This window comes from Abramis brama (assembly GCF_963993115.1).
Source record: "Abramis brama genome assembly, chromosome: 1".
Lineage (NCBI taxonomy): Eukaryota > Metazoa > Chordata > Actinopteri > Cypriniformes > Leuciscidae > Abramis > Abramis brama.
Window position 1 is genome coordinate 76,174,022 of NC_139963.1, and position 12,906 is coordinate 76,186,927.

The 12,906-nt window shown below is 39.1% G+C and overlaps 2 protein-coding genes across 9 annotated transcripts in view; both read right to left on the reverse strand.

Moving 5' to 3' along the window:
• Nucleotides 1–9,847, reverse strand: part of LOC311089647 (uncharacterized protein) — an 83,270-nt gene extending 73,423 nt beyond the window's left edge. Inside the window, exon 1 of the mRNA XM_084124518.1 lies at nt 9,586–9,847. The gene's annotated coding sequence lies outside the window, so the exon portion shown is untranslated. The remainder of the gene's footprint in view (nt 1–9,585) is intronic.
• Nucleotides 782–9,832, reverse strand: LOC311089477 (uncharacterized protein). Of its 8 annotated transcripts, none has more exons than XM_084124195.1 (7): nt 7,207–9,591; nt 7,047–7,112; nt 6,853–6,924; nt 6,634–6,708; nt 6,338–6,544; nt 4,469–4,529; nt 2,545–4,285 (listed from the first exon to the last, which is right to left on the reverse strand). In XM_084124195.1, exons 1-6 carry the CDS (start codon nt 7,223–7,225, stop codon nt 4,507–4,509), a joined length of 462 nt encoding a protein of 153 aa, XP_083980321.1. In that variant the 5' UTR covers nt 7,226–9,591; the 3' UTR covers nt 2,545–4,285; nt 4,469–4,506. The 8 variants fall into 6 exon arrangements, 4 of the variants coding, with proteins under 4 accessions (XP_083980319.1, XP_083980318.1, XP_083980321.1 ...); XM_084124194.1 differs by having other exon boundaries at nt 4,098–4,288; XR_014607703.1 differs by having other exon boundaries at nt 4,104–4,285.
• Nucleotides 9,848–12,906: the final 3,059 nt, after the last annotated feature.

Below are 12,906 nucleotides of genomic sequence, written 5' to 3' on the forward strand. Positions count from 1 at the left end.
TCATATTTGATGCTAGCAATTTGACATCCAACATAAAAAATGCAACTGTGCAGACAATCCATGAAGCAAACCGGATAGTGTGCAAACTTAAGTCCAAGAAGGTAATTCTAAACTTCCAACACTTGGGCAGAGACAGTGCTCTTAAGATGGTCGTGTTCAGCGATGCTTCGTTTGGAAATCTTTCAGATGGAGGCACCCAAGGAGGGCACCTGATTCTTTTAATGGGAGAAAATGGAAAATTCTCACCTCTTTCTTGGCAATCAAAGAGAGTCAAGAGGATTGTGCGGAGCACACTTGCTGGTGAAACATTGGCAATGTCTGATGGAATTGACAATTCTATTTTTCTGTCCACACTGTTCTCAGAACTAACTACTGGTGATGCTGAACATGCTCCACCAATAATCTGTGTCACTGACAATCATTCGCTTGCTGATGCAATTAAGTCCACAAAGTCAGTCTCTGAGAAAAGACTCCGCCTGGAGATAAGTAGTATCAAAGAACTTGTCCAAACACAGAGAGTTGAGCGAGTACTGTGGTACAACACAAAAGAACAACTTGCAGACTGCCTTACCAAAAAGGGGGCATCAACTTGTCAGTTACTCAAGGCACTGAGTGAAGGACAATGGAAACTGAATTAAAACAAATAAAAGTCTGTCTTTGAGTTATACTCGAGAGCTTGTTGAAATATACTAGGTTGTATTTTTGTTCAAGGATGTTGTTGTTCAGTATGGCCTGTTAGTATGTTAAATTGAAAGTTATTTATTATAATTTTTTTTTTTTTAAAGAGTGGGAGTTTGTTAAGTTAAAAATGTGTTCATGCACATTATATCTTTATGCTGAATATTGTTTAATATTTCACATGACCGTTTACCGAAACTAAAAAGGGGACTTTTATTATGAAGTCCCCGGAAGAGTGGTTTGTTTTGTTTTGGAGCACGAGTGGTGTTGGAGGGTGTCTGTGGAGAAATAAAACGGATAACGTTAATCGATACTGAAGTGTATTTTTTTTGTGTAACAATTGCTACCTGACAAAAGTGTACTAACATCTGATGTCAAACTAGGACCCCTCAAGGTGATGCTGATTAAACTACCATCTCCGCCTAACAGTCTGGAAAACGCCACTATTTCAGAAAGTGTATCATGTAAAAACACTGTGTAGGCTGCTAAATCTGTAGAAGATATATCCCGCAGATTTATAAGCCTGTGGATTTCCAGACCATTGAACCGAGTTCGTGGCAGTACAGTGTACCCACTCACATCACCACCCTCTCTTACAAGTAATTCAATATCATCATGTGTGAGACCCATGTTGGGTGCATCAGGATTGAGTGTGGGTTGTGACTGGGTACACAACCCTTCTCCTGACTGTTGGGGAGTATCAAAATGTTCAAAATCAGAATTTGGTTCTGGAGTAGGTTCAGACACCTCTCCTGACTGTTGGGTAGTTTCAAAATGTTCAAAATCAGAATTTAGTTCTGGATCTTCATCTGACATCTCCACTATATGTGGTGTATTCACAAAATGTTCAAAATCAGAATTTGGTTCTGGATCTTCATCTGACATTGTGCTCATGATGTTTAATAATTCTAGCAATGTATCTGTTGTAGACCTAGGCCTATTAATTTCATCCATTGTCTGTATTAAATAGCGCAAAGTTTCTGTGGTACTGCATTGATCAAGGGACACCACACTGCCATCATCTCGTCTAAACCTTGCTACCCGATCCTGATCAAAATCATCTGACTCCCGACAACGTTTGGCCATTTTAAATCAATTTTTTGTTTTTGTTTTTATTTAAACACACGTAGGTTTTACACATGAAATAACTACGGAAAATAAAAACAGTGAAAAAGAAAGAAAACCAACTAACCAACAACTATACAATCATAGCGATAACATACACAGCTTGGGATAAATGTAGAAAAAAAAAAAAAAAAAACATTGTATAAAAGAAAAAGTATAACGCACCCAGCAAAAAGTAAAAGAAAAAGACAACTCACCGGTGATTCTTTTTTGCCATGAACACAACCTTCTTTAACAATTCCACCGACAAACATTGATCTATGGCCGCTTTTTGGACAGATCCACTATGCAGCCGTTGTGCAGCTATGACTTGCTTGAACGAAATACCATGCTGTTGTTGTGTTGCTATGAGTTGCTTAATCCAAACACCATGCTGTTGTAGCACTGTAGTTGTAGAATGTGCGTGAGCATCAATCTTTTTCTCAATTGCATGTATCGCTCTGATTATTTGTTGAGTGTCTATATTGGGCTGTGATTCCTGTCTGAAAGCCTCCTGATTTGAAGGCAGCTGTTCAGGGTCAGATTCTTCCACAGCCACCACACGTTTGCTGGATGGAACAGGTCGCTGTGTTTCGGGTTCGGGTGTAAACACACACTCATCCCACGATTCTATAAGTCCATCACTCCAACTCTGTACATCATTTATATCGGGAACCGCATTGTCATCCACGACCACATCTGTTGAGAAAAGAGATGGGAGAAAAATAGAATAATTTAGAATAATTTATGCATTAATGCATAATGCATGAGAACAATTCAGATATGGTCCGATTCAGCCTATGAAGCATTAATGGACTGTTTTGAAACAACCGATTGGGAGGTTCTGTGCAAATCACATGAAGAGGACATTGATAGTTTAACTGAATGTATTACAGATTATATTAACTTCTGTGTTGAAAACACGGTACCTACCAAAAAGATCAAATGTTATTCAAACAACAAGCCTTGGGTCACCTCTGAGTTAAAAGTATTATTAAACGAGAAAAAGAGGGCCTTTCTAGTGGGTGATAAGGATGAGCAAAAGAGAGTACAGAGGTTACTAAAAGTTAAAGTTAGAGAGGGGAAAGAGAGTTATAAGTTAAAAACGGAACAGAAACTTCAACAAAAGAATGTGAGAGGGGTTTGGAAAGATCTAAACATGATGTCTGGACATGAAAATAAAGTAAGGAGGTATATTGCCCCTGGTGGTCAGACATGGGTAGATGGATTAAATTTATTTTTTAATAGATTTGATGCTGGGTCTAATGATGATCTTGAACATCTCCCGCTAAGTAGTTTACCACAGAGCTCTCCACTATATCTACCCCCAGCTATTAGCTCATCCTTTTCTCCCATTTCTCCCATTTGTGAGTATATTCCTGGTTTTTCTATGTCAGTTGAACAAGTAAGAAATGGGTTAAGGAGAATTAAGATAAATAAATCTCAAGGTCCGGATGGCATTAATCCTAGAGTCCTTAAGGCCTGTGCTGATCAGATTTGTAGGGTGGTTCACTATATTTTTAATTTGAGTCTGCGCTTGGAGAAATTACCTGTTTTATGGAAGACATCATGCATAGTACCCGTACCCAAGTTAACAAATCCCAAGGAGTTCTCACATTATAGACCAATAGCTTTAACGTCACAACTAATGAAGGTGTTTGAGAGACTTGTACTAGATTATTTAAAGTCAGTATTGCTTAGTGCTGTGGATAAACTTCAGTTTGCTTATAAAACCGGTGTTGGGGTTGACGATGCACTTATATACCTCTTGCATAAATCTTTAAGTCATTTAGAGACCTCGGGCAGTACTGTCAGAATCACTTTCTTTGACTTCTCTAGTGCGTTTAATACTATTCAGCCCTCACTACTGCAAAGTAAGATGGAAAATGCTGGAGTACACCATGGTATGGTAAATTGGATAATTGACTATCTTTCAAATAGACCACAGTATGTGAGGATGCAGGACTGTGTCTCTCAAGTAGTGAAGTGCAGCACTGGAGTCCCTCAAGGAACGGTTTTAGCTCCATTTTTGTTTACTTTTTATACGTCAGATTTCCAGTATAATTCTAAATCCTGTCACCTTCAGAAATTTTCTGACGACTCTGCAATTGTTGGCTGTATAAAGGACCATGATGAGAGTGAATATAGGGAGTTATTAAAGAGTTTTGTGGATTGGTGTGAGAAAAATGGTCTCAGGCTAAATGCTAGTAAGACAAAGGAAGTTGTAGTTGATTTTAGTAGATTTCCTCAGCAAGTGGTACCAGTAAAAATAAGAGAGTCAGAAGTAGAGATTGTAAAAACTTACAAGTATTTGGGTGTATATTTGAATAATAAGCTCAATTGGTCTGACAACACGATGCAAGTCTATAAGAAAGGTCAAAGTCGTATTCATTTGTTAAGGCGACTGCGGTCCTTTGGTGTAAGTCATGTACTACTCAAGACCTTCTATGACTCTGTGGTCTCATCGGTGATCTTGTACTCTGTCACAAGTTGGGGAGGCGGACTGCTAGAAAAGGAGAAGAATAAGTTAAATAAACTGATAAAGAAGGCAGGTTCTGTTGTAGGGAGTGTGTTACCCAACTTAGAGGTGATAATACAGGATAGAATGATCGGGAAACTCTCTTCTATGATGAAGTATAATTGTCATCCCCTAAATGAAATAGTTCAGGATTTTATGAGTACTCACAGTTTAAGATTAATCCATCCACGCTGTTACAGGGAGCGTTATAGGAAGTCTTTTTTTCCAACTGCAATTAAGTTGTATAATCAGTGTTATTCAAGATGACTTACTTTTTATGATTTATGTTTTGGTATATGATCACAATGCTTTGCGACTTGATACTGGAGAATGAGTCTTGTATTGTTTGTGAATGTTGTTTTAAAGTTGTTTTAATTTATTCATTGTTGTGCTGCTGCGACACCTAAATTTCCCTCTGGGGATTAATAAAGTTAATCATCATCATTAAAAGATGAAATTATTACTTTTTTTTTTTTTCTCAGCATGCCTATTTATAAAGGCAGTGGCGGTTCTACATTGAATTACACCCTGGGCGAGACCCCCTTCGAGCGCCCCCCCCCCCCCCCCCCCCATATAATTTTTCTTACCCCATTGGCAGATCATGTTTTGCTTGTTTTAAACAAAAACTCAATTTTTATTTATTTCCCCAGAAAACAAGACTTATCTTATTACTACTTTAGTAAAATAACGTTATGCATCTTTATTTAAGAAATGTTTGATATTTGGACTGGAAACAAGAAAAAAATAGGCTACTAAGTAAGAAAAGCATTTTTTGCAGTGTAATAACTGAACTTGTAACAGTTTTGTTGCAAAGCACAATATTATGGTGAAATTAGATCTCGTGTTTGAGTTAAAACCGAATTATTGTTAAGCATAGCAAGAATCATAGCAAAAAGGCTAACAAATAAGAGTTATACCCACCAATTAATATTGCCCCTTCATTCATGACATGGATACCGTAATCATACAGAGAAAACATAGTTGCATACCTTTATCTTTCGCTCGTTTCTAAATTGGGCACCTGATGGCTTTGACCTTTCTTGTCCATCTCTTATTTGGCACTGGACATCGACAATCAACAGATTTCCCCTGATCCCCCCCATAACAACTGTCACTCACGACGAGTCACGACCAGAAGTCAAGACTAAACCAATTCACCTTGGTGGTGGTGACCAAGTAATCGTTTTGTATTACCTATTTTTATTAGCCATTCAGACAATTCAGAAAAACAAAAATGTGCAGGAAATATAGAGGCCTGTATTTATTATGAATGAAATGTGCGTTATTTGAAAGAAAGTCGAGGTGTCACTTACTTAGATAACTATATGGATCCCCCGTTCCCCCCTCTTGTCCGTTCCATTTGGGAGAGACCCAGAGGTGAACAGTCATCCGCGGAGGCGCGGGCGCGGATGACTGTTCACCTCTGGGTCTCTCCCCCCTCCCCTGCGCCTCCGCGCCCCCTCCCCTTTCCCCTTCTCAAACAAACAGCTTCTGTGCACGGCATCTTCTCAGCAAGCAGGGGCGCAAATTTGCCAATTCCCCACACAGTGAAATGATAGATAATAGAAAACCGCTTCGCGGCGCAATTATTATTATTTTTTTTTTTTTCGTGCCGGCGGCGCCCCCCCAAAAATGCCGCCCCGGGCGATTGCCCGGTTCGCCCGTGCCAAAAACCGCTACTGTATAAAGGTATTTGAGAAGAGACACTTTTACACAGCGTTCTCCGCTACAGCCTGTTAAAAAGATAGGCTAAAAGCATACTCTAAGAGATATGCAATTTTACGTTTTAAACATCATACATGTCAACAACAGTTTTAAACTATTGCAATAGACCTACGCGTGCGTGCACACACACACACACACACACACGCGCACACACACACACACGCACACGCACACACACACACACACACACACACACACACGGGCTCTCTCTCTATTACATCCAAATAAAAACATTATCATACTCTACTACATTATATGCATCTGATTTAGTATAAACAGAAATCAATCCATCAGTTTTGTTTGTTCACATACTTTTAGCAGCTGATCGTCTTGGCTTCTTCCGGGCTGATGTCTGTGGTTTGAAAGCAACTGGTACTTTTGCTTTTGGGGCGATGTCCACAACAGCTCTACGTTTGAGTCTGTTTTTTGGCTTTGCCTCTATTCCACGCGAACTAGTCTTCTTTGTATCATTAGCGGACTCAGGTGCATCAATACGGCTCACAACATTTGATAAGCCTTCTGGAAATACACATAAGGAGGTTTTAAACTAAAATCGTCACACCATAATGCAAATATTATACTGATCGATAATGTCTAAATATACTCACGGATTGGGGGAATGTTCACGTTGTCTCGATGAGCTGCATGTACTAATGCTGTGACAGTTTCCCGTTTCGGACGGGCTGGTAAAAAAAAAAAAAAAAGATATATAGAGAGAGTGAGTTTCAAAGAAGATACGATATTTTTCCTACGCACAATACAGTATATGAAGCATGTGTTCTCACACACACCGCATACGGATCAGTTTTAGGAAGCAGAACACTTACGATGCACAAGGACGTCCGCGCGCTCTGGCAAAGGACCCTTTACAGTGCTAGATCTCAGATTCGGAGCTCCTCCTAATATATATATATATATATATATATATATAAAAAAAACGTTTATGCATCACACGCACATACAAGCATACAAGCATACAAACAATATTAACATTTAAACATAAAACGTAATTATTACGTACCACTCGCTTGATTCAGGAAATTAATCTCCTCAACGATATCGAAAAGACTCATATCAGTCACACCACCTGAAGCGTAGAAAACCTGTTTTAAGTAACGCAATAGAACTGTGACTCTCGTAAGTTTCTTAACAATATTTACTAAATAATAAAACACACTTACTGTTAAGACCGGCGTCCATCTTCTTGTGAACAACACTCACGTTTCCAATAACGAAATGCAGCGTTGAAAATTGTAGTTTGAGGACGAGACAGGGACGCTGATGCGATCTGCATGGGTGAATACTGGCGAAGTGAACCACTATTTTTATACAGATACCTACGCATGGTCAAAAGTGTTATATGTAGGCTGGTCCCTTACATCGCCATTTACATACACACCTAGTACCACAGAAAATGTCACAATACACATCCCGCGTCCTGTCCAGCAAACACCTTTTCCCCATCAGACTGGAAGGCGCCAGCCAGCCAGGTATCAATCAACAAATGACCAGACAGTTTGGCACTGTAAATCAGAGACACATCTGTTTGATCTGTTTGATCTGTTTTTGTCTTTTAAAATATCCCCCACCGGACATCACCACGTGTGGATATGTGACAACGCAGTCACATGTCAATCAGGACGCAAACCCCAGCCAGCTCGGCGCTGTAAATCAGAGACCCTGTTTTTGACACATGGATTCCCTGTCAATCATGAGTGACAAGGGGTCATAAATCAATCAAATATTAACCCAAAAGTGACACATGGTATATGTTAATACTACTAGCATTGGGTACCAGGGCAACCCTGAAGTACCTGATCCATAGCTCTTTGCCACAAGGCCGGTGCTGAGGCGACGCCGAAAACAAGCCTGTTATAGCGATACAAGCCCTTGAGAGTATTTATAGTCAAGAACACTTTTGAGTCCTCCTCCATTTCCATCTGTAAATATGCTTCCGCCAAGTCTATTTTACTAAAGAGCTGTCCACCTGCAAGTGTAGCAAAAATATCCTCTATTCTTGGTAGTGGATATTGTTCTACCTGCAATTCAGGGTTGACTGAGACTTTAAAATCCCCACAAAGTCTAACAGTTCCATCTTTCTTGGCAACAGGAACAACTGGAGTTGCCCAGGGACTCCAGTCAACCTTTGAAAGTATTCCTTCAGCTTCCAACCGATCCAGCTCATTTTCCACTTTCTGACGAATAGCATAGGGAACAGCCTTGTGAAACTTGGGTACTGCGTTCTCATTCAGAGTTATCTTTCCTTTTATATGCTTCAGAGTTCCTATTCCCGACTGAAACACAGCTGCAGCCCCATCCAGCACTTTTTCCAGTTTCAATTGAGTGCACGTCGATGTAGGAACTGCGACTTGCAGACTTTTTATGGATTTCCAGTCCAGCTGCAACTTTCTCAACCAGTCACGTCCCCAAAGTGCTGGTCCCTCTGTTCGTACTATGTACAGATCTAATTCACTCTGTTGATCATTGTACTTTACAGTCACGGGCATCACCCCTAGAGGGATTATGGGCTCACCAGTATATGTTTTCAGTTTAACAGGCGATGGCTTTAATTTAGTCGTTTTGAAATATTTTTCAAACTCGCACTGTGACATCACTGATACAGCGGAGCCTGTATCCAGTTCCATTCTGATTTTCTGTCCATTCACTTTAGGTGTAAGCCAGATTGCTTGTTTTAAGTCACTTTTCAGACTGTAGATTTCTAAATTGGCCAACCCTGTGTCACTTTCCTCATCTGAGTTTTGGGCGACAACATGGACATTCCTACTTTTCATTTTCTGAGCCTTGTACTGTCTCTCTTTCTCAAAGTATGGTACATCAGACCGACATGCTCTTTGTATGTGTCCAACTTTGTTGCATTTTCGGCACATTTCGGTTTTGAATCTGCATTGATTTGCTTTGTGTCCACCCCGGTCACAACGGTAACACAGGTCAACTTTTTGTATTGCTCTTTTAGGTTTACCTGCAGTGGTCACCTTATTTACAGACATTTTCACTCCTGATCTCAGCTCTACGGCGTCTCTGGCAGCCGTTTCCATGGCTACAGCAATTTCAACTGCACGTTTGAATGTTAGATCTGCTTCCGTGAGCAATCTCTTCTGTATACTCTCTTGTGAAATGCCACAGACTAGACGATCTCTCAGCGCGTCATTTAGTCCGTCCCCAAACTGACAGTGTTCTGACAATTTCTTTAATTCAACTACATAAACTGCGATTGACTCTCCGTCATTCTGATTCCGTTTATGAAATCTGAACCGTTCTGCAATGAGCAGCGGTTTTGGCGCTAGATGCTCTTGCATTATCTTCACAATGTTGTCAAAACTAAGATCGGCAGGCTTTGTGGGCGCAGTGAGGCTTCTCAGCAGAGCATAAGCTTTCCCTCCTATCGCACTCAACAACACTGACACCCTCTTTTCACCATCAATATCATTAGCTTTGAAATACTGCTCGATTCGTTCACAGTACAAAGTCCAATCATCCGTAGCACTTTCAAATGCATCAATCTTTCCGATATATCCTGCCATCTTTCTTATTTCACTTACTATTTTGCGCTGAATCTACCCCTCATTGCCATGAGGCTGGGTTTCTTCTGTCTTTTATCACTTCTCCTAGAAGAAAAAAAAACCCATCCGAAAAAAAAAAACTAGGAGACAGCACTTCCATAATATCCAAAAAATCCTCGTCGCCAACTGTTGTGTTTGTCTAACACAAATCAGAGTCGAGACAACGATGGGCAATTCTTCTTTTCTTTTTACTGTGCGATATCAGAATGAACAACTTTGTGAACACACATGTTTCTGCTTTCTTTTGGACAATTAACTGGCCAACCAAAATCTAACCCCGAGTTAATCTAGAGTGGCCAAGCAGTGCTTATTCCTGAGTTTACTCTGAGTGCGTTCTACTCAATACACTACAGAAACATTGATTAAAATTAAGATACAATTAATTAAAAAAAAAGAAATTCACTTTAAAGAAAGGCTTTGTGCTTTCTGTTTGAGGTCTCTGTGAAATTTTTAAAGTCTACTACGGCAATTTTTAAAGTCTACTACGGCAGTCATGTCCATAATGGAGAACTGTCACGCCCTTAACATTGTTTTTTTTTTTTTTTTTTTTTTTCACATAAATGCGAACACAAAAAATAAAATAAAAATAATATAATATTTTATGTTCTGTGGAGGCCGATCTTTATTAATCCGGTGGGTATATATCTTTTGGTTTGCACAGTGTAATTTATAGAATTACTAAAAAATATTTTGCCACAAAAGTTAAAGATTTTTTGTGTCACGTCACATGTGTATTTCCCTCATATTAAATATAAAACGCATGTGTAGACTGATATTTTTCTAATGTCTTGACTCCTTTCAGACGTTTCAAAATATTGGTATTAAATGCATTTTCTGAGAATTTATATTTCAAGTTTTGACTGCAAATGTCACGTCCATAACACTGGAATCGCCCAATTTTAACGAATTTATCCTCAACTAGTTTTTGTGGTGTACGTCTACGTATTTTATTATGTTAACTTAAATAATACTAATAGTAATTTAAAGATGTGGTAGCCCTACATCTTACACATCGTGGAAACAAAATAAGAATGGAAACTAAAATATGGTAGGCTAGTATCGCGCTATACAGCGCACATTCTATCAGCTGCAGTTCTGGCGCCTCAGTCCCAATACTGTAAAACTCGACGTACGTTCACATCACATGTTAATGCAGCGGTAGAGTTACACTCACAGGACACTGTGCACTTATTCGCAATCACAAAAGTTCATTATTTGCTCGTGCTTTAAAGCTTTGCTGGGTAAACATTTCATTGGCGTTCTGTTCTGACATGATGCACTTTTTCTTACCGCAAACTGAAGTGCGCGCGTACTGTCAAACAGCGCCAAACTGGATTTTTGTTGGGTCAGACCCATCTGATATCGAAGGGGGGCTGATAACGCGAGATCAACATGGAGCTAAATGGAAAAAAATAGCACCAAACAAGCCACTTTGAAATGTTGCTGTTTTCATGAATATAAAAGTTGGGTGACCCTCCCCCTAGACTAAAAAAAGTTGGATGACCCTCCCCTCAACAAAGAATAAAAAGACATGACCCTCCCCTATTTTCCTCTGGTGGTCCTTTCCATAAATACCGAACGGTCCCTAATGATCAATTATATATATGAAGTAATTCATCCAGGAATTAAAACAGCATTATATGCAGATGATGGAGCATTGTGGAAGAGGGGAAAAATTTTAAATAGTGCAAAAAATTCAAGAAGCAATTGAGATTGTAGAGAAATGGTCAGTGGAATGGGGATTTAGATTCTCTATATCCAAAACGTGTTGTCAGTTTTTTACTAAAAAGAGGATTGCAGAAAATATTAAACTTTATTTATATAAACAGCCACTAGAAAGGGTATCCAATTTTAAATATTTAGGTTCATGGTTTGACTCCAAATTAACATAGAAAATTCATGTCAAATATATTGAAGAGAAAATTCATGTCAAATATATTGAAGAGAAATGCAGCAAAGTACTAAATCTGATGAGATGTATAGTAGGCCAAGAACGGGGGACTGATAAACAATCTATGATCAACATTTACTGTGCTCTCTTACGATTCGTTTTGGATTATGGATGCATTATATATGGATCTGCATCAACTATATGCTAAAAAGGTTAGATTTAATTCAAGCACGAGCTTTGAGATGTATCACAGGAGCAATTAAAACAACTCCAATCTCAGCAATGCAAGTGGAAACAGGAGAGTCCCCATTAGAAATAAGACGCCACAAATGATCTGTTGCTTACTGGATCAATTTACAAGGGCATAAATAGGAACATTTTACAAAAGCAATAATAGAGGGGAGTTGGGAGACAATAAACTTAACAGGAACAGGTTTTGCATGGAAAGCAAAGGAATGGGCTACAGGAATGTCACTAAATAATATATCATTTTCACTAACTGTAACCATTTCCCCAATACCCCCCTGGTTTTTTAGCCAACCTGAAGTTGATTTACAAACTCATGAGTGTGTTAAAAAAGGACAAATTGACATTAAGAGCTATACAATTGAATATATCAGAACAGTTTATTATGCATTTCTTCCAATATACACAAATGGATCAAAAAATCCAGAGATAGGTCGTACTGGATCAGCATTTAATGTTCCAGAGTTTAAAATAGGAAAATATGGGAGATTAACAGATGGGACTTCAGTGTATACCGCAGAATTGGTGGCAATTCAGATGGCACTTAGTTGGGTGGAAGAAGTGATGCCAAATAAAGTTGTGATTTGTTCAGATTCAATGGCATCACTTATAAGCCTACAAACATATCAAACAGTTAGATATGATATCTATATAGAAATATCGAATATTATGTATAGATTAAGGCAAGCTGGAACAATAATTAAATGTGTTTGGGTACCAGCACATGCTGATATACCAGGAAATGAAAGATCTGATAAAATGGCTAAAGAATCACTTAAACTGAGCATCCCTACTATTACAGTTGCATTAAGTAGGATGGAAGTGTAGGGCTGAGCAAATATGGGCAGGACTCTTTACTGCCCTAGTACTTCAAAAAGCCTCTTAAAGGTATACATGTGAATTAAACGTGGCACAATGGCCTTCATCATCACAGTATGCTAATGCCTATCTAGTGCAGGGGTTTCATCAATATGCTGATTGAGGACTGTTGGGACACTCCAGGCACAGGATGGTTCTGTCGGGAGAGACGGAGTCGTTTGAGCCTCAATCACACGTCTGTACCATTTGCTTCACAGGACATATGCTTTCAACTACATGCTGTTTATTTACTAGTGTGCTCTAATATGTAACTATGCCATGTTTGGGCTCATCTGACAGCCTAT

What these genes read in the sequence shown, in the direction of transcription:
- LOC311089477 (XM_084124192.1), bottom strand. An exon ending in TTTCCTGAATCAAGCGAGTG is followed by an intron (nt 6,925 to 7,046) that starts GTACGTAATAAT and finishes TATATATATTAG; the next exon opens with GAGGAGCTCCGAATCTGAGA. An exon ending in CGTGAACATTCCCCCAATCC is followed by an intron (nt 6,545 to 6,633) that starts GTGAGTATATTT and finishes GTGTATTTCCAG; the next exon opens with AAGGCTTATCAAATGTTGTG.